General features: G+C 57.2%; 8 protein-coding genes across 8 annotated transcripts; 3 read left to right on the top strand and 5 right to left on the bottom strand.

The window, feature by feature from the left end:
• On the bottom strand, positions 1-2,866 carry KVR01_012444 (uncharacterized protein). Its single transcript, XM_044788197.1, has one exon. It carries the CDS (start codon positions 2,597-2,599, stop codon positions 1,616-1,618), a length of 984 nt encoding a protein of 327 aa, XP_044638632.1. The 5' UTR covers positions 2,600-2,866; the 3' UTR covers positions 1-1,615.
• A 761-nt stretch (positions 2,867-3,627) lies between these two features.
• Positions 3,628-3,856, bottom strand: KVR01_012495 (uncharacterized protein; the record flags this gene model as incomplete). The annotated part of the gene is made up of 2 exons (XM_044781218.1): positions 3,628-3,698; positions 3,733-3,856. The coding sequence occupies 2 exons, from the start codon at positions 3,854-3,856 to the stop codon at positions 3,628-3,630; spliced, it is 195 nt and encodes a 64-aa protein (XP_044638683.1).
• A 68-nt stretch (positions 3,857-3,924) lies between these two features.
• On the top strand, positions 3,925-5,268 carry KVR01_012443 (uncharacterized protein; the record flags this gene model as incomplete). Its single annotated transcript, XM_044793820.1, has 4 exons — positions 3,925-4,188; positions 4,327-4,573; positions 4,671-5,122; positions 5,179-5,268. 4 exons carry the CDS (start codon positions 3,925-3,927, stop codon positions 5,266-5,268), a joined length of 1,053 nt encoding a protein of 350 aa, XP_044638631.1.
• A 669-nt stretch (positions 5,269-5,937) lies between these two features.
• KVR01_012326 (ribosome biosynthesis protein RRP14) lies at positions 5,938-7,690 on the bottom strand (the record flags this gene model as incomplete). The annotated part of the gene is made up of 3 exons (XM_044787568.1): positions 5,938-7,434; positions 7,522-7,605; positions 7,670-7,690. 3 exons carry the CDS (start codon positions 7,688-7,690, stop codon positions 5,938-5,940), a joined length of 1,602 nt encoding a protein of 533 aa, XP_044638514.1.
• A 393-nt stretch (positions 7,691-8,083) lies between these two features.
• Positions 8,084-11,359, bottom strand: KVR01_012440 (uncharacterized protein). Its single transcript, XM_044793611.1, has 3 exons — positions 10,941-11,359; positions 10,737-10,884; positions 8,084-10,677 (listed from the first exon to the last, which is right to left on the bottom strand). Exons 1-3 carry the CDS (start codon positions 10,951-10,953, stop codon positions 8,523-8,525), a joined length of 2,316 nt encoding a protein of 771 aa, XP_044638628.1. The 5' UTR covers positions 10,954-11,359; the 3' UTR covers positions 8,084-8,522.
• Positions 11,360-11,602: 243 nt separating this feature from the next.
• On the top strand, positions 11,603-13,721 carry KVR01_012501 (uncharacterized protein). The gene is made up of 4 exons (XM_044783668.1): positions 11,603-11,903; positions 11,971-12,058; positions 12,113-12,246; positions 12,310-13,721. The coding sequence occupies exons 1-4, from the start codon at positions 11,735-11,737 to the stop codon at positions 12,453-12,455; spliced, it is 537 nt and encodes a 178-aa protein (XP_044638689.1). The 5' UTR covers positions 11,603-11,734; the 3' UTR covers positions 12,456-13,721.
• Positions 13,722-13,760: 39 nt separating this feature from the next.
• On the top strand, positions 13,761-15,361 carry KVR01_012390 (uncharacterized protein). The gene is made up of 3 exons (XM_044786042.1): positions 13,761-14,317; positions 14,397-15,163; positions 15,325-15,361. Exons 1-2 carry the CDS (start codon positions 13,968-13,970, stop codon positions 14,893-14,895), a joined length of 849 nt encoding a protein of 282 aa, XP_044638578.1. The 5' UTR covers positions 13,761-13,967; the 3' UTR covers positions 14,896-15,163; positions 15,325-15,361.
• A 160-nt stretch (positions 15,362-15,521) lies between these two features.
• KVR01_012354 (uncharacterized protein) lies at positions 15,522-19,084 on the bottom strand. Its single transcript, XM_044792551.1, has 3 exons — positions 18,729-19,084; positions 17,507-18,432; positions 15,522-17,401 (listed from the first exon to the last, which is right to left on the bottom strand). The coding sequence occupies exons 2-3, from the start codon at positions 18,089-18,091 to the stop codon at positions 15,857-15,859; spliced, it is 2,130 nt and encodes a 709-aa protein (XP_044638542.1). The 5' UTR covers positions 18,092-18,432; positions 18,729-19,084; the 3' UTR covers positions 15,522-15,856.
• Positions 19,085-19,237: the final 153 nt, after the last annotated feature.

The following is a 19,237-nucleotide window of genomic DNA, read 5'->3' as shown; positions in this document are numbered from 1 at the left end:
GGAGAGAAATTAGCTGGTTGCATTCCTGCAAGTGATGGGACGTCAATTCTACATAGACCTGTCCCGTCCCATAAGCTGGTATTCTATGACAGTTTGTCTGTCCCATACACAGGACATTGTGCCACAGGGCCTTGTCCTATGGAGAGAGGTTGTATGTATGTAGAAGTACATGTATTATGACCGCCAAGCTATAGCCGGCAGGCTGTCCGGTAGGCCATCCTGCCAGCCTGCCAGCAATAGCACTGCACTGTGGTAGATCAGCCTTGTGACAAAATAAGAAACCAGAGGATCAAAGACACACAGTGAGTGGCAATGGTACAGAGGGGCAGGGCTGGCTGGGGGGTAAAGAGTGAGAGCGGCCCTGCCTGCCTGTGCAGAGGGCCCATCCCAAGCAGAGGCCTCGTGGTTGACTAATAACACAACGGGCAACACACCTGCAGGCTGCAAGCGATTCAGGGGGCCCTGCATCCCGCTCCTCCGTCTGCAGGCTGGCAGGGTAGCAGTTCGCAACGCCACACATTCACGTGCTGCTGTCAACCGGGCACCGGGCTGATGTCCCTGCTCCCTGCCGTCAGGCGTTCCCCAGACACCAGCAAGCTAGCGGATTTAGGCTGCTCCTCTGCTCCTCTGCTCCTCTGCTCCTGTCAGCCTGTGTGGCCTAGCTGGCCCGGGCACTGGGCAGATCGGATCGCCAGGAGCAGGTGGATCTCGGGGGCTCAGCAGATCAAAAGCATAATCATCCTCTCGCAAAAGCTGGGTGATGGGGGGTAGCAACAAAGGCTCGAGCTCCGTCCCATGACTGGTATTCGTCGTCCGTCACAACGGAGGTTACACTGGATAATCCACCTTGTGCGACGCACCGCTCAACTCATCCACCCCGGAATTGTTGCAGCATTTATTACACCCCTCTCATCGTGTAGGGCGTGAGCAGTCATGTCACCAAAGCGACCCTCCTTCCTGGCTGCGGCAGGCCGACCACCTTGGAGTGAGTGCACTTGATGCTTCCATGACTCGGGCAATTTAACCATCCTGCCCTCTAGAAATGTGATGCCATTTGATTTCGCTGCTGTCGTATGTCAATATCCAAGTTTGCCTGGTCCCACGTCGTGACCATCTTTCGTCCGTTTGTCTCCTACAACTAGACGACTGTCACAGGCGAGCAGAGGTCGCCCGTGGGAGCCGCTGGGCCACGGTTTGGGTTGTACGATGGAGCATTTATCCTATTTACTTGCGCCCTGTCAACCTCGCGCCGGGTGGCCGGTCAACCTCGCCTGAAGAGGCTCGTGCGAGGTACGGGGTACGCCCTGGTGGTCTGTGGAGTGTGGGCGAGTGCCACCGGAGCGCCACGGCGTCAGGGCACCACGGAACCGGCAGAGCACAGTGTCTCTTGCTCTGTGACGGCCAGAGCCTCGGCTGGCGCTGGCACGGTGGGATCGGTGCCGGGTGGCTATGGGAGCTTTGCTTCCCTGCAGCCCACGTGGGCATGGTGACGACTGCAAGGCAGTATCTTGCGTTGCGCAGCGAGGGCCTCATGCAACATCATGTCACTTGGCCCATGTGCCGACATCGGCCTCGAAGAGGTGTGTTTGGGTAGGCCCGAATACCAACAGCCCCATCAATCTCTCGAGAGCATGATGACATACTCCCTGGTGCTGAGCCCGAACTTGACCACATCCTTGGGCCTCAACTCCAGATACCGCCGGTCTGGTACCTTGTCACCGTTTAGTTCGGTGCCGTTTGCACTCTCCAGATCGATCAGGTACGGCTTGACCCTCCCGATCTTGTCGCCAAACTCGTTCCTCTTCTCCGTGTACCGGAACTGGATCACAGCATGCTGCTTGGAGATGCTGGGGTGCTCGGCGGCCATGTCGACCACTGCCGACTCTCTCCCCACGAGCCAGCAGCTCCGGGCCCCTAGCTCGATCGTATCCACGACGTCGTTGCCCTTGAACACGAACAGCTTCCACTGGTCCCGCGCAGGCGGCTTTCTCGCCTCGGGGGGCTCGTGATACTTCAGCGTGATGGTGGTTCCGTCTGCCTGCGTGACCGAGTTTGACGCAGCAGCGAGGGCGCCTGTATTTCCAAAGTTGGGCTTCTCTTTGGGCTTTTCGGGTTCCTCGCCGTTGCTGACCGCAAAGGAATCCGCTTGCGACGGCAATGGGCCAGATCGCCTGACAAGTGGCTGGCTGTCCTCGCGGTGGGTCTTTCCCGGGCTTGAGTGACGGTGGCGCTTGCTCACTTTGTGTCCCGCCATGTCACTGCTGTGGGCTTCTGCAGAGCGCGAACGGCTCCGCCGTCGTCTGCGTGAGTCTGTGCTTGCGGGTGACCGTGAGTCCCGCCTTCTTCGCCTGCTGTCGCCGCCTCGATCCCGCGAACTCTGCCTCGAGGGCCGCGGGCTTCTAGAACGCCTCTTGTATCGATGGCGGTCCCGACTGCTCTCTGTCGGCCTGTCGCGTCCGGAGTGGCGTTCTGACGAGTTGCGCCGTCGATGACTTCGTTTGCTTGGCCGATCATAGCCACTGGGTTCGCCACTGCCCTCGTCTGTTCGGTGCTTCGTCCCACCTGAGTCATCCTCATCATAGATGCTTCCAGGGCCCATCTTGATGTATTGTTCGCAGTAGCGGGCTGGGCCAAATGGCCGGAGAAGGGTTTGAAGATGCTGTGGTTTTGTGTGCTATTTCCTCTGAAAATTCGAATGCAGCTAGGGTGGGTGTTTGCTTGGAATTGAGTGGAGGGGGCGTGAAAGCGGCTGTTTGGGCTCGACAGGAACCTCCTGTGTTGACAGTTGACGATGTTGTGTGGAAACGAAATGGGAGACGTTATGCCGTGTGATGTGGGAAGCTATTCTAAAAGTCCTGGTAGCAAGAAATGGCCCCACTGGAGACTGGGAAGGTCCTCTGCTAGGATGCAGGAGGTGGGGGCAGGCATTGGGGGATCCCTACCCCCTTGTAAGAAGGTGGCCCGTGCAGCAGTAGGCCAGAGGGCGGGTGCGCTTTGTCCAGTACCTTAGTACCTAGGTATAGGTAGGTGCCTAGGTAGGTAGGGTAGGGAGTACTGGGCATCTTGCTGTCAGCAAGCGAGCCCGAGTTCTCTCAGGCCGTGCGACATTCCACCTTGCAGTGTGCCCGAACTGACAGAAGAGAACAGCACACAGCAAAGTAAAGTATAGCAGAGCAGGCTGCTGAAGTGTACTGCGAAGCCACAGGGAGCTGGAGCACACGACCACACACCACACACCCACCACACACCACCCACTCCCTTCCCTCCCGGCTTGAAACCGCGTGTGTGAACCACGAACCTCCCTTTCCTCGAGGCTGTTCTCACTCAACAGGTATTTTAATAAATCGACGTGGTCCCATCTGGTCTCTGCTCAACAACAACAACAACGGAGTGGTCTCCTCTCTAGGTACCTGTGCCTCAAATCTACCCGCCCGCCACCTGCCTGCCTGCCTGCCTACCTGCCTGCCTACCTACCTGCCTGCCTGCCCACCAACCTAATCTCCGTTCCGTGGGGCTGCACTGCGAAATACGGGCCATCTCCATTTCGTCGTCCATACTCTCGTCCAATCCATCAGCGCGCCTGGCCTTTTCCCAGCAACCAGCAGACAGCCATTGCCCTCCGAGGGATTAGACCCTCTCGCCTACGCTCCGAACTTGGCCTGGCACCTTGTCACGGCCTGTATTGGTCCCTCGTCCCGCTACATTGGCCCCCGATCGCGAACCCTTTCCGACCCGGCTCAAGCACCGAGTCCAACACATCGTCCACGGCCCCCGAGAACCCGCCCCGAGCTTGGCCACTCGTCGCCTTGGCCACCTGGCTGCCCTCCACAGCCCTGAAGCTTCGCGATCGAGCCATTCTCGCTGTCGAATTCTGGCCCTGCACAACCCGCCTCCCACAAGCACACTGCCCACTTCCACACCGCAATGTCATCGTCTTCGGGATTGACCAGACGCAGGGGCGGTGGCGGAGGAGCCGCTGCCGAGGGCGAGAGCAGCAACGGTGGCATCCAACGAAACAACTCCTCGAGCAACTTCGACAGTACCCCGGAGACGAGCTACGAGAGCAACGAAAATGGCCACAAGATCGCATTCGACCCACGAGACATTAGCGAGAGCACGGAGCGCAGCAAGCAGCCAAAGCTGACGCTGATGGAGGAGGTCCTCTTGCTGGGGCTCAAGGACAAGCAGGTTCGTTCCCCTTCCTCTCTTGTTGCGAACGCTGGCGCAAATGCTGGGATGCTCTGCGAACGCGACCGGGCTGCCGCTGCGTCCGCGCCTGCGCCCTGTGTTCTGCGTCTACCATATCGCTGACCTCCGGGCGGGCAGGGATACCTCTCGTTTTGGAACGACAACATATCGTATGCTCTTCGAGGCTGTATCGTCTTGGAGCTTGCCCTCCGCGGGAGGATCAGCATGCAGAAGGACCCATCGAGAAGGCGCTTCCCCCTGCCAGACCGTGTCATTGAGGTTGTAGATGACACACTGACAGGCGAGGTGCTGCTCGACGAGGCCCTCAAGATGATGAAGGCGAGCGAGAAGATGAGCGTCAGCTCATGGATCGACCTAATGAGTGGTGCGTAAGACCTTGGGCCTGGAGCCCGGGCTCAAACCCCCAGCCGGGACTCCTGTTCTTGGTGTCGGGCCGCTGACTTGTGTTCTGGTTGTTGCAGGCGAGACGTGGAACCTCATGAAGATCGGCTACCAGCTGAAGCAGGTCCGTGAGCGGCTGGCGAAAGGGCTTGTGGACAAGGGCATCCTGCGCACCGAGAAGCGCAACTTCCTGCTCTTTGACATGGCAACGCACCCAGTCGCCGACGGCGGCGCAAAGGAGGAAATCCGGCGGCGCGTCAGGAATGTTCTCACCCAGAGGACAGTTGTACTTCCAGCAACGCAGTGGCTCCCCGAAAACCTCGAGTTCCGGTACACACGAACAATTGCAATGGTATGCGCGGCCTACGCGGCTAATGTCCTCGAGAACGCCCTGTCCACCCTTGGCCACGAGGCCAGGGAGCGCGCATTCGCCCAGACCGACGAGCTGCTGGCCGAATACAGCCAGTTTCCATTCGGGAAGAAGGCTACTGGGAACGGGATTGGCGCGAACTTGCCACAAGTCATCTCTGAGGTCGGACCCCCATCCCCTTTGCTCGCGTGTGGATTTCGGTGCTGACATTTCCTTAGGAGGTCAACAAGGCCAAGGACAAGGAGCTTCAACTCGAGGTTGTGGCTGCCTGTCTCAACGTCTTTACCCGCCTCGACTCCCTCCTGTAATGGGTGAGGCATTGCGGGCACATTGTATCCTCAGTACAACCCATAATGACCGTCTTGCTCTGGTCCAGCGGGTACAAAAGCCTTTAAGCACCAGACAATTTGAGGGTATGGATGCGACTGGGCTGGCACCCGGGAGAGACTTCGCGGGGCATCTCCATCCCTCGGGAGAGGATGACAGAAGGAGGGTGTGTAAGTGGACGGGGTGTCATTATGCGAACGGCCGGGCGTCCTTCAACCCACTCAAGCGGCATGGACACCCGATGAGAACAACTGGTGGAGGGAGGCTCTAGGGACGCAAAACGAACGAGAATGGCATTGTCGTTATGACCACAAAACAAACGAAACCCAATTTTCCCCACGTCGTGGGTGGACAAAAACCAGGAGTTTTTCGCAGGCCATATTTTCTCAAACACTGGCATAATTTACAATCACTTCATCTTCACACCTTGACCGGTTTCTCTTGCACCTTGCAATCGGGCATGAAGCTCTCGTGATCAAGTATCCGATTAGCTGGTCACCGCTCATATGACGCCGTGGTTGTAGAAGATATTTACAGTTCCTTCCAACAGCACTGTCACTGCCCATTCCCATTTGGCAGGACACCAACGATGACTTTGGTTGGCTGTGCTCGTCCCCCGGATTGCTCTTGATTTTTTTTTTCTTCCTTCTTTACTTTCTCCTGCCAAACCCGCTGCCCTCAAAGCCGGGGCGGCTCTTCTTGGCTGTAGACTTTCCGCCGCCCTTCTTCTTGCCTCCCTTGCCCGCCTGCTTGGTCTCCTTGCGTTTGCGGATGTTTTCTTCGCGCTTCTGCTGGCGCTGCTTCTGTGCCTTCTGTACGCCCTGTACACGTTCTGTCCACTCCTTCTCGCTCTTCTTCTTGGCCTTGTCCTTGCGCTTGACTGCCTTCTTGAGCAGGGACTCGTCGTTGTGGACCTTCTCACCTTCGGCCCTCCTTCTGGCCGCAAGCCAAGTCTCCTTCTCCAATACTTCTTTCCGCTTGGCGTCGTCCAGCTCTGCCAATCGCTTCTTTTGCGCTTCCAGCTTTGCAAGCGCACCCTTGGGGTCCACGGGGCCCTTTTTCTTGCCGCTCTTGTCCTTCGTGTAGGTCAAATCGTGAGACATTTGGGTGCCGTCCGCAAACGCCACCCGTCCAAATGAGAAATTCAGGTCATGTTCCGGGGAGCCGAAGCTAAGCATTGGCGAGTTCCGCGCACTGGCCAGCGCCTCCTCGCGTTTCTTGTCCTCGGCTTCCTTGGCCTTCTGTCGAAGCTCCTTCTTGTGGGCCTTGCGCTCAGCCAGCTTCTTGCGCCGCGACTCGATCAATTCCTCTCGCGTCCGAATCGGCTTGCCGTCGGGTCCGTCCGCCTTGCGGGCGGCGCGCAAGGCCGCGATCTTGGCGGCCAGACGGGCGCGGAGCTCGGTGGTGTCAGAAGGGACTTTGATCTTTCTGGACTTGTCTGCGGGTGTGTTCTCGCTGGCTATTGAAGTTGTGGTGCTTTCAGGCTCAGCGGATGGCTCGTCGGGTACAGCCGTGTCGAAGGTCGGAGACGAAGGTGATGATGCTTGGGACGATGATGTGTGATTTGCGTCCTCTTCCGTCAAGCCCGACACATCGATAGGCCTCATGTCCTTGTGTGGTTTCGTCTCTCCTTCGTCCACTACCTCCTTCGACTGCCTCACATCGTCTGGTGTCGTTGGGTCATCTTCCTGCCTTTTTGCAGAGCCGTCTTCCTCGACCGTCTCGCCCTTGTCGAGCGCTTTCGTCTTTGTCTTCTTCTTCTCGGCATTCTTTTCTGCCTTTTTCTGCTTCTTCGCTGATTTCCTCTCCTGATGTGCCGATAATTTGCCCGTCTTCGCCTCGTCGTTTGCCGTGGGCTGGGCTACCTTGGCTGTCTCGGTCGTATCGTCATCAACCACTTTCCGCTTCTTGAGGCCTTCTCCCGGTGCCTCCTTGCTGATGCCACGCAGCTCTAGCTCCTGGGCATCGTCGTCGTCTTCGGCGCTTCCATCCTCACTTGGCTCGAGCTCCTGTGCCTTGCGTTTATTCCGGACCCGTTCGTCCAGAACCTCCTTGGCATTCCGGTTCAGCGCGCTGTCTGGATCCAGCTTGCTCCGCTTGGCAGCTCTGGCCTGCTCCTTGGTCTGCTTCTTTCTCTGCCACTGATCCTGTAAATGCCGGCGTGTTGTGTGAGCTGGCTGGAACGCGGGGTGCATGCCCGGGATACAGGCGGGGCAGACTGAAGAATGACATACACTTGTGTCCTCGCCATAGTAGAGTTTTGCTGGAATCAAGGACAGCAGGCTGTCGAAAGCCTCGGAATGGTCGCGCAAACGATCCTGTGGGCATGTGCGCGTCAGTCGCCATCGGCCGTTGGTTGCAGCGAGAACGAGGCAGTCAAACCTTTAGGGATGAGTCCGCCATGTTGAGCAAGCAGGATGTCTGTGGGCGAGTAAATTGCGGTCGACGCGCCTTTCGTTTGGGTGGGCGTACCAATGTGCAGTTGCCGTCTTCAAGGGCACGTTCGAACCATTGGTGGTTGGAATATTTTTTGGGTGGGGATTCGAAATCTTGGCATCGTCTTATCAGCTTGATGTCCTTATCCAAGCACACTCAATATCGAAGTACCCTGGCACCTAAGCCCCATTTTGCTAGTAGTACTCCATACTGTGATCTACCTAGATTAATGGATGCAGCTCAAGCTGTGGCTAGGGACTAGTCCCCCCCAGGGGTCCTCTCCCGAGGTCTGCCCTTCCCCGTGCCTCGTGTGGCCATTTTTCAGTCACGCTGCGACATCATCGACAGTTGTACGATCTGCCCAAGTGCACGAGAATTTACATGCCGTAGCGTACTGAATATTCCAGCGGCAGCTTTGCAGTGTATTTCGGAAACAGCAGTATAGCACAAAACGATGACAGCGCACGCTCTTGAAGACACATGAACAACATAATTCAACTCTTTCCCCTGGGGGTGGAACGTTAAGATCAAGAGCATTTCTGTTCTTTCCGGCCCTCATCATGTATCTGCCCGTCCACGAATTCCAGGACTCCAATGTCAATTCATAAGCATGATACAATATTGCCATGTACTTGTTCAACCAAGCAATACCCGCAAAACTCCTAACGCTATGCTTTAGTACCCGTCAACCCACGAGCGTCTGTGCCACACTTTTCTCCCGAGAATGACACCTGGGCCCTGCCGTATATAGCCGCATACCCGTACACATCAGCCTCCTTGCTTGCCAAGCGGATTCATTTCAGCCATACCCAAATCTCGATAGGTCCAGTCGGTTGCTTGCGTAGTGGGATTCCTCGACAAATCCAAGCGGTGGATCATTCTCCTCGTCACCATCTGGGATGATTTGATCCTCGCTGCCGCCAGGCTTGTTCAGAGCCTCGACCTCTGCTAGATCGACCTTGGGCAACGGCACAAAAGCGGGGTTGGTTGGCAACAAATCTAAAGTATCCTTCAGACTGTGCCGCCTTCTCAGAGCTGCAGCGGATGGCTTCAATTTTGGGAAAGGCGAACGGTCGCCCTTGCCCCGCTGCAGGGCCTGGACACCCATACGTTGTAAAGGTGTTTGAATCGGAGTACACGCTGTCGAACGAACTGGTTGCTTCGACTCTGAGCCCTGGGCGCTGGATGCCGGCGTGGCAAGTCCAAAAGCCATGCGCGTATTGTTTGCTGTCTTCGGCAGATCTGGTGTACACGAGAATTCTTTGATCAGGCCGCGCAAAGACTCCGCGGTGCCCGCTCCATTCTCCCTGGCGTTTCCTGCAGACCGCTCCTTGTCTCCATCAGGTTCGGAAACCTTGTGGCATTTGACTGTGCGACCTCTGATATCGTCGTCACCTTTGACCTCGCGAGCCTCTGGGACGACTGATGGTTCTGAGCAGGTTGCGTCCTGGAAGATCTGCAGTTCCTCACTTCCTCTCGGGCCCCTTGTTTTGCCCCATTGCCCGTCAATTTCAGGCAAGCTCATAAGAGCCTCCTCGATTGAGTCATCCGACAGGAGAGGAGCATCATCAGAGGTCTGATGTTGCTTGGCGGACTGCACAGGAGGAAAGAACTTGCTTTTCTGAGGCGACTGATCTGCCACCTCGCTTGCTTTTTCGTCCGCACAGAGTCGAGCTTTTTTGAGTGGTCTGTCTTCAGTGACGGATATTCGTCTGGTCGGGCCAGCTGTCCTTCGACGATTCGAGGATTGACCCAGGGATGGGATGAGATCTGAAAGTGTTTGGGAGATCGGTTCCGTTCGGCGGCGCTGGATCGAAGTATATGGCTGAGCCGCCGGGGTGCGCGTGCTCCCATCAATGTACGGCCTGGGCAGGGGAAAGACCCTGGGCGTCAGCCCGTTCTGCGTGAGAGCAGCCACTCTTCGGGCATCCAGAGAGAAGCAGTTGCGATCCATCTCTCCCATGGCGATACGTCTATTATCGTTGAAGTACGCGTCAATGGGCTTTCCCAAAGACGTTTTATTCTGCTGGGCCGGCGCAGCTGTCACGGGCGGTGGCCGTGTCGTGTTATGCGTCCTGCTACCGCCCGGCAGTGGAGCGACGACAATAGGCAGCTTGGAAATCGGGTTCACGTCTCCCACTGCTATCGCCCTGGCAAGCTCCCGACCGACTCTGGCGCCGATGTACGGCATCTCCTCGATATCCAACGGCGATGAAGCAGGTGGCTCGGTCAGGAGAACAATGTCCTTTTTCTTGGGACAGAAGACGCGTTGATACAGGAACGTCAATTCCGCTTGCTTGTACTGGGCAAGATAATTCTCTGAGACGCGAAACTTGCCGTCAAACTGCAGCATCCGGATCATGCGCTCCGGCGTCTTGTACTTGCGCATCATCCGATAGGCTGTCTTTAAGCCCATGTTGTTGATGCCTTCGAGATAGTCACAACCACTGAATATGGTCATCTGGCGGAACTGGTCATCGGTCCAGCCAGTGAGCGATATCTCACGCACGGCGCAAAAGTCCTTCCGATTAATCTCAATGCAATGGCCGTGCTGGTCCATCTTGGTGAGCAATCGCTTGGCGCCGAAGACCAGGAGATCAGAATCTTCCGAAATGATGCCGTTGATGAATCCGTGCCGCTCCAGGTAGACCAATTGGGAGTCGGCCTCGTACGGGGCGACCACATACGGTACATGGGCTTTCTTCAGCTCGTCGATGAGGTGCCGGGCCATCTCCGGGGTGATGTCGATGGCCTTTTGGAACTCGAGCTGGGCCTGGGATGGCTTGCCGGCCTTGAGCAGCTCGAGACCAGCCTTTCGACTCTGCTCGCGACGTTTCTCCCGCGCTGCCTCGGTGTGGGCCTTGCTGGGAAGGAAGTCGCCATCAAAAACCAGGTATGGGGTGACACCGAAATGTTTGGCCATCCTGACGCGGTGCATGGCAAAGTCGACATACCTATCCGACGGTCAGGAGCAGAGCTAGGCAAGCCACGGGCTTGGAAGATGTAGACTCACCTTCGGGTGGGTTTTTCCTGGGCTAACTCTATGGCACAGCTTACAGCACCGCGGTGGAGCCAGCCATAAGCATCAACGCCAAGGACCTCGCCGGAAAAGTTCTTGAGCTCCGTCGGCTTCTGGATGGATTTAAGCAATGGGAGAAGCCCTTTGGGCACGTGTCAGCAAGGCAAGCATCATGTCTCGGCGGTCAGAACAGCGCACCTTGGATGCCCATTTTCTGCGAGGAGACACTTTGGGGGTAGGAATGCGCGCGAGTGGGTGGCAGGATTGTCGTAGCCGGCTCGTTAGAAGGCCATGGGTTGAATGTGCTCTACATGGACGGTCTCTGATCTCGGCGGAGGGAGGTCTGGCTCGAGCGGGCTTGTTGTGTCTATGTGTTGATGTGTTGATGTTTACTTTTGCGGCAGGCGCGGCACAGATCAGACCACACGGTGACAGATGGGCGAGGGTGCAGTGCAATTGAGCACGACGAGCCGGTCAGTGGTCTGGAGAAGCTGGAAGAGGGCAACTCTCGTGGCCCAGCAGATGCGACATGCACAGGGCCGAAGAATCACGAGGGGAGAGAGACGACTGCTTGAAGCCTTGACCACTGCTTGGGCGATCCACATCGCACAGCGGACACTGGGGCAGGCGCGTCTGTCTACCTACCTAGGTACCGTGTAGGTAAACCGCGTTTTTGGCGGGTCATGGCCCTGTCATGGGCTTACCAGCACTTCCTGTTCCGGCTAGCCCAGACCTTGCCCAGCAACGGACCGGCAGGGATAGCCCCTGCTTACAAGTGTCCCGCCCGCCTGCCAGCCTGGACCCGCACTTGCAGGGGCAAGAAAAAAAAAGCCGACAAGTTGTGATCTGACGGACGAATCGATCTACACAGTAAAATCTACATAGAAAGTCGACATTGCCCGATGGACTAATGCCGCAGTCTTGACATCCCCATCCAAAAATCGTCACCACAGTACATCGACCTTTCCCGCACAGAACTCCCAATCCTCACAATGCCCAAGTCATTGGAAAAGGCGAGGAAGCGCATTGCCAAAAAGCGGAATGGCAACATCGTCCTTCACGAGTTCTCGCGGGACACTAAGAAGCTGCACAAGGCTCAAGTCCGTGACGAACGTCTTGAGAAGCTCGCCGCCGCCAGGAAGAAGCACGATCAACCCCTGAGTTCGCAGCAGCCCTCTCCCCCCCCCTGCTCGTCAAGAATCCTTGCTGACAAAAATTGCCTACTCAGTCCACAGGATCACTTTCTTTCAGAAAGCCGCCCAAGATAATGACGGCCAGGTTTTCGATCTGCCCAAGGTGCAGGACCTCATCAACGAGTAAGCCGTTGTGCCTCGTGCTTTCTTGCTGGCCACTTACTGATCCCGACCCAGATATGTGCACCAGCATGACCAGGAGCTTGAGGAACTCAAGAAATCGCGCCGTCCAGGAAGGCCCGCAAGCGCCAGGGAGGATCTCCTCCGGTTGAAAGTCGAGACCCTGCGCAAGGAACAGCAGAATGGCTTCTGTAGGTTGCACAGCTGTCACAACCTCCCAACTCCAAAATCACTACTGACCTGCCCCACTCAAGTTGTCCCAGATCTTTTGAAGCAAAACAACCTCGACTTGCTCAAAAGATGGGAAGGGGCCTGGTCTTTTCTGGCCTCCCTGTCTTTTGTCCGTGTAAACGAGGCTGGCACTGTCAAACCATCCAGCTTCCCGCCCAGCAGCCAGTGAGCATAAGCTACTGGCCTGGCCATCCTCAGATTTTGACGACACCTAAGTCTCGTCTCAGGCTGTTGGGCCTCTTTGCTGCCATGCTTGCCTGGGGGCACCAGTCAGACCCTCAGATGCGATGGGGGCTTCCAATAAGGGCCAACATCGCCGGCCGGCCGCTCGATTCCCCAACGCCATCCAGACTCTGTTCAGGCTCTGCCAGCACCTCCCCGCAATACCAGCTACCCGCAGGGAAGTACCAATATGCCTGAGAAGGAAAGGGGCATGAACGGGGGACGGCTCTCTTTAGTGCGGGGGCAATTTCAAGGTCGTCGAAAGGGCTGCTCGAAAGCCCACAATCACGCTGTTCAACGCATGCTACCGCTCAAGAGCACCACCTCATCCTATCCCAGGAACAGCTACTGCCCACCGGCGAGAGAGCCGATGCACTTCCTCCTACCTACATCTCTGCTCCCGGCCATCCAAAACCAGGCACCAAAACTCCTAGTAAACCTGAAGTCCAGATCCAGGTCCACATGCCCTTCTCCAACGGAATCGCATGTTTCGTGGGAACACCGCAATGTTCCACGATGCTCAACGGCCGTTGGGGGGCTTCATTGGAGAAAGGAAAGGGTTTCAGACATCTATGTCGATACCTTCGCGACCATTTCCACTGGCGACTCGGCTTTCAGCCTCGGCCCGTGTGCCCACCCCACGGAGTACTGACACGGGTTGGAGGCCCGGTGGATTCATGTGCAGTGTTTCTGTCTATCACTATGTGAGAAAATTACTGTCTGATTTTCTAGCGCATTCATCCAATTCAAGGCAGACAAGAGGCACCCCTCCGGAATCTCCTTGTGCGGTAGTAATCTTGACAATTCCATGGGTCTTCGCGGGTCTATGATAAGCTCCATAAACTCAAGAGGACTTGATTCGAAGGAGGTGCGAGCTGGAAAATCACACCAGCTTCCCTGTTTCGTGGGCAGCTCCGCTCGAAGGGGGGATGAAGAAGTCGCTTGACTTCTATCAAGTTATGTCTTCTTGCCAGGATTAGGAGAAGGTCCTTGTGTCCCGGGACTCTTGCGTCGATGCTCAGCCAATTGGGCATTGTACCTAGGTAGCAAGTTAGGCGAGCTATTCAGCAGATGTTGAAGGTCCGTCGTAATTTGATGCAAATCTACGAATCTAAAGGTCCTCATGCCACCGCGTTCAATGTCATTGCTGGAAACTGGGAGACCATAGGATAGGTACATGGAACGTGCTGGAGGTTTACACCCTGGAATTTGATTCGAGCCTCCTCGCTTGCTTAGTCATCACCTGGTGCTGGTCCCATCGACTTGTCCAAAAAAAAAAAAGCTTCCACTACTCAGCTCCACCCGCCTAGCATCATCACAAGCTCACCCGACCGACCAGCTAGCCCTTCCAAACGAAAATTTAAGCCGTCCACGCGTGTTTCTGGGTTTTGGGCCACGAAGCCTGCTCGCAGTCTTCTCTCTTCCAACGCCACTGAGGGACCCCTCAACACCACACAGAATGTTCTCGGCACGAAGTGTAGCGCGCAATGCGCCGCGGACCCTTGCACGCCTTTCTTCAATCGCCAGACCTGCCTCGGCCAGACACAGTGCTCTTCTGCGCGATCAATGCAGGACCCTCCGGCCGCAGGTCTCTGCCTTTTCGACCTCTCTGCTCCGACGGGCGGCTTCTGGGGTCGACAGTGAGCTGAGCGCGAAGCTGAGCAGCGAGATCTCGTTCGAGGCTGAGATGAAGGAGAGCGAGCAGCAACCAGCCAGCATCAAGGACTTCCTAGACAACGGCCCCTTTGAGATCCAGGACACTCCTGGCGCCCAGAACGTCGTGCTTACACGCACATACAACAACGAGAAGTAAGCCACTCCCAAGATGCACCGCCGCTGTCGCGAGCTGTCTGTTGGTGCCACCCACGCTAACACACCGTGTCTGCAGGATCACCGTGACTTTCTCAATCGCCGATATCGCAAACATGGAGAACGAGATGTTTGACGAGGACTCGGCCCTCGGCGACGAGGAGGGCGCACGCTCTCAAGAGAACGAGGAGATTGACGAAGACGACGCCGACGCCGGCAACGAGCCCAACGTGACGTGCCGCCTGAACATCGTCGTCGAGAAGCCCGGGAAGGGTGCCCTGAACATCGACGCCATCGCCCAGGATGCCAGCATCATCGTCGAGAACATGTACTACTACAACGACCCCGCCATTGCCCACGCCGCGAACCCCGAGGCTGAGCACAAGGGCCGTGACATTTACCCTGGCCCGCCATTTGGCACCCTGGACGAGGACCTGCAGCTCCTGATGGAGACCTACCTGGACGAGCGTGGAATCAACTCTACTCTCGCTGTGTTTGTGCCCGACTACATGGACGTCAAGGAGCAACGGGAGTATCTGGCCTGGCTAAACAATGTCAAGGGATTCGTGGACGCCTGAGCCATGGCACAAGGGCTGAGCGAGGCATCTTTTGGCGCCTCGAATGCATGGTGACGGGCGGATCAAGTCGCCCGTCTTTGAATGAATTTTCCACTCATGAGATGATGTATTATAGGCAGTGGCCAGGGGCAAGGACATCACTTCACATCCGTGCCACTTCATACCCCACAAAAAAAGGATAGGAATCAGCGTTAATCAAGTCTCTGCGCGAAGTCATTTTAGGAGATACAACTAGGAGCCTCATTGCAGATGTTGATATGACTGATGTGTAAGTGGTACTCCTGATCTTGTCCCCTCGACTGAGGCGGGCACACCTCGGGGCTTGCGTCTCTTTCGACTTCATCCCCATCCTCAGTAGGGTTGTCCAGCATTGCCCTTCACTTCGTTTCTTACGTACATCTCCAAGACGGAGGACTGAAAACTAGCTAGGGGGAAGTACGATAAAATCAACGAGCAGTGAAACCCCTCAGCCCGCGGGACCAGCACGTGGGTGCGTGTCGTGGAATTGAGTCAAGATATCCGCATATGTACTTGACGTATGCGCTGTCTCGATGACACAAATCAGAAAATCGTGCTGGCCTGTCGTCGCCAATTATGCACAGGGTCGCAAAGAGTGGCCAAAGAGGCAGTGTTTGATACATCTTTTAATCATTTATCTGGTAAGTCTACGCTGAGCGTTCTGCCCTAACTTTTCTATGCCCTCAATTCCTCTGCAGAGGCGATTTTCTAGGTGGTCTGTCCAAAATGTGGGCGGCCTCCTCGCTTGCATAGACCACGGCGGTTTCTGCGAGCTCGCGAGTACCCCCTGCTCTCTACTCTGTGTCGCTCTTCCTTGACTTGCCTATATCGCACGCTCTTGGTCGATGGTGCAGTTGGCCACCGGGGGAGAGGTGCAGCAGAGCACGTCGTGGGAGGAGTGGGCTACAGGCTGTCGCCCAGTCGTCTCATACATGGCAAGCCCTCATGCGGACTCCTTCTCCAACGCCTCCAGCTCCTTAAGGACGGACACTTTGGTCCCAATCTTCTTCATCTGTGTGTCCTCCAACTTCTCGCCCCCGGCCAGACGCATCTCGAGATCCTCTATCGCCCGGATCTTCTTTTGCAGGCCCCTCATCTTCTTGGCGTTGGGGTTCTGGGCCTGGCTCGCAGCAGCGTTATCCCCTTGGGCGGGCGCTTGTCCTGCCGGCTCCTGCTGGCGGTCTCGCCCGGACGGGGTATGATCCCGAGGCCCGTTGTTGCGCCCGTGCTCGTTGTTACGTTGCGTGTTGCTGCGGCTGCGGCCTTGGCCGTTCTGGGGGTGGCGCGAGCGGCTCCGCGAGCTGCCATGCTGTTGGGCTCCGCGGCGATCGCTCCTCCGAGTCTCGCCGCCCGAGCCACTGCCGTATTCCTGCGCCGGGGGGGCTAGGCCGCCCTCGAGGCCGCCTACAGGCTTTGTCTCGCTGTCTTTCGCTTTCTTGTTCCCGCGCTTCTTCTTGTTCTTGAGGGCGGTCTTGGACAGACTGTCGTCGCCGCCAACAGGCTCAGCACCGGGGACGGACTGGCGACCATATGCTGCGCCTGGAACCTGTGCCTGTTCGGCAAACTCGGCGCCAGGAACTTGGCGGCGAGCTCGTCCAAAACCGTTCAAGCTGGCAGAGGGGGCCCCATTGCCCATGACATGGGCGGCGCCACCTTCATCCTCACGCTTGAAATGTAGCGGTGTCGAAGTACCCCGAGCACCCGGCGGCCGATAGGCACCAACTGGCTTGGATGGTGTCTTGACCGTGCCGAGGTAGGTCACTGCAGACTCGTGCGCTGTCGGGACCGGGTTCAGCGGGTCCAGGTTCTTGGGCAATTGATCAACCGGTATGGGCCGCCACATGACGTTGTAGAGCTCGACCATCTCCTCGTTGTACATGATGGCCCCGCCAACATGCCAGAGCTTTACGCCATTGTCTACGCGCAGGCGGGGCGAGGTCGTTGCCGTCATGATGTAGACACTATCGGGACTCCACTGGCACACACTGGGGTTCCCGCTCTCGATGGTACAGACCTTTCGGTGGTCCTTTTCGAGGTCGTATACGTCGATCTGGCCCGCCAAATTGCCGAATCCAGCGACCAGGACAAATCGTCCCGTAGGCGAAAAGATGATTGTGTTTCTTGGGCCCATTGGGAAGGAGTGGGTCGCAACGCCGCGGTGATTGAAAATGGTTGTCTTGGCGGGCATGTAGCCGTAGATGACACCAAACTCCCTGCCGTTGGGAGACCAAGCAACGTCGTGGATCGGGCCTTCCTTGTCCAGGGTGACGCGAGCATCGAAGGCGCCGTTCGCACTCAACAAGTACATCGTGGTCTCTCCATAGTAGCTCTTGTTCGACTTGTCAACGTCTGTCTGGGCCAGCACAATCAAGCTGGAGCCCTGCTGGTTCCATTTCAGCTGAACCTTGTCGCCCTTGAAAAAGGTCTTTTGCGAGATGGGGCTCGCAAACTGGGGCACGTTGAAAACTTTGACAGCGGCGGGCTGGCCCTGTTGCGGTAAATGAGAGTCAGCCATGACACACGAGGGACTACGAAACACGCACGGAAAGGACCAGCCAGGTGGAAAGGGGGGGGAGAGGGGATGCTCGATTACCTTTCTCTCCGGCACGAAGACGGCCAGGTTGTGAGTGGACCCGGGAGCGAGGGCGAAGTCCGTGACGCCTTCAACCCTCAGCTTGTTCCAGACAGTCTTGAGGTCGTTGCTGTCGTAGAACTGGACCTCGTTTGTGACGAGTCGGGCGCAGTACTGTTCGTCTGCTGTGTATTGCAAGTTCCAACCATTTTGAGATTTTTGCACGAACTGGCCAAGGGGCTGCTTCGCCGCATCGTCAGCGGAAGGCTCGATGGTGCGCCAGATCTTGAGGTTCTTGGTGGCATCGCCAGCCTCATCCTTGGATGGTCTCTCCCAGGTGGCGATGAAGGTGCCGCGGGGGGAAAAGCCCAGCTCGTAGACGGCTGACAGGGGGAGGGAGGCCAAGACCTGGCCGTTGGAGGCGTCAACAACGCTCACGCCTTCATTAGAGGCCCATGCGAAGTATCGGCCGCAAGGAGAGTATATACAGCAGCGTAGGTTCCCTTCGGGCTTGACGAACCCAGGGAGGGGGGCGTAGACAGGCGCGGCATCAAAGACGCCGATGGCCTTCTGGGTCCGATAGGCAAACTGCAGCGGATTAGCCATGACTAGTTAAAGCCACAGGTGATCGTGATGCAGAGTGGGTGGATGGGACAAGAACGGTCGGTCCTGCACTGTTCGGCTGGTTTTCGGGTTCGGCAGAGGCGGGGTCGCAGGCGGGTCACTGTGTTTCTTCGCGAAGGTCTTGAGCCTGTCGTGAAAGGGCGGCGGGCTGGCGAAAGAGACACTGGCTTTGGGCGAGGTGCAGACAGTCGCAGCAGAGCTGGGGTTGCGAGAAAAGGACACGGAGTGGGGCGAGTGGCGTGGGAAGCGCTCTGGCTCTGGCCCGATGCGTGAATCTTTTTTTCGGTGACTTGTCGGCGCGGGGGGAGGGAGTGCGCTGATGACTGGAGGGTCGAGACAAGCAGTGTCAGTGACAGGTCGACAACAGGATACAGATGCAAGTCGTCCAGCCAGGCTTGTGGACAGGGCCTAGTGTCAAACACTGTGTAGGCGGCTTGAGCGGCGAGCGTCTCTGGCCAGCAACGGTCTCCACTGTCAGGAGGTGCAGACTGTCGGGGAGGCAAGACTCTGTGCCTGGGCGAGGCGGCGACGGTAGGACGGGGCAGGACGGGGCAGGACGGGGCGGGGCGGTTGGAGGTGACGAGGTTGCAGGACAAAGGAAGAGGAGGAGGCTACCTACCCAGGTGGTTGGCTGCTGACCTAGACCGCACAGAGGAGGATCTTGAAGAAAAGAAAACCAGGCGAAAGAGAAAATGCTAGGGAAAGCACCCGCGGGGGAAACAGATTGGCAGCGCGGCAGGGTGCGGTGGGCGAGCGTCTTGGACCTTGCTTGGGCTGAGGAAGGGAAGAGAAGGAGAAGGGAAGAAGCAGACGGGCAGGCGAGGCAGGATGCTGAGTTGCAGCCGTGCCCGTGGCTTGTTGTTTTGGCTCGCCAAGTTTTTTTTGCCCTTTTCTATTTTTTCTCCCTATTTCTCTGCACCGGGCACTGCGCCGCAATGCCCCGGTCAGCCTGACTGGTACCTGGATCGGCTGGGCAGTGGTACTGTGTCCCTACCTAGGGACCCAGGTAGGGAGGTAGGGACCACCTGGGCACCTGTGCAGCTCAGTCAGCACCACCACGGCACCACAGCACCGCTCTGGGCCTGGGCCCTGTTAGTGCAGGGGCACACCACTCCGCACATGACTAAC

Source organism: Diaporthe batatas (genome assembly GCF_019321695.1).
Source record: "Diaporthe batatas strain CRI 302-4 chromosome Unknown Contig00019, whole genome shotgun sequence".
NCBI lineage: Eukaryota > Fungi > Ascomycota > Sordariomycetes > Diaporthales > Diaporthaceae > Diaporthe > Diaporthe batatas.
This window is presented reverse-complemented; position numbering and strand designations above follow the sequence as displayed.

Bases quoted from the DNA above. Each gene is read 5' to 3' on its own strand.
- KVR01_012444 (XM_044788197.1), bottom strand. From the start codon at position 2,599: ATGGGCCCTGGAAGCATCTATGATGAGGATGACTCAGGTGGGACGAAG.
- KVR01_012501 (XM_044783668.1), top strand. From the start codon at position 11,735: ATGCCCAAGTCATTGGAAAAGGCGAGGAAGCGCATTGCCAAAAAGCGG. The intron at 12,059-12,112 runs GTAAGCCGTTGT...ATCCCGACCCAG, and splicing joins GTGCAGGACCTCATCAACGA to ATATGTGCACCAGCATGACC. The intron at 12,247-12,309 runs GTAGGTTGCACA...GCCCCACTCAAG, and splicing joins GGAACAGCAGAATGGCTTCT to TTGTCCCAGATCTTTTGAAG.
- KVR01_012440 (XM_044793611.1), bottom strand. The intron at 10,678-10,736 runs GTGAGTCTACAT...ACCGTCGGATAG, and splicing joins CAGGAAAAACCCACCCGAAG to GTATGTCGACTTTGCCATGC.
- KVR01_012354 (XM_044792551.1), bottom strand. From the start codon at position 18,091: ATGGCTAATCCGCTGCAGTTTGCCTATCGGACCCAGAAGGCCATCGGC. The intron at 17,402-17,506 runs GTAATCGAGCAT...TTACCGCAACAG, and splicing joins TCTTCGTGCCGGAGAGAAAG to GGCCAGCCCGCCGCTGTCAA.
- KVR01_012390 (XM_044786042.1), top strand. From the start codon at position 13,968: ATGTTCTCGGCACGAAGTGTAGCGCGCAATGCGCCGCGGACCCTTGCA. The intron at 14,318-14,396 runs GTAAGCCACTCC...CCGTGTCTGCAG, and splicing joins CGCACATACAACAACGAGAA to GATCACCGTGACTTTCTCAA.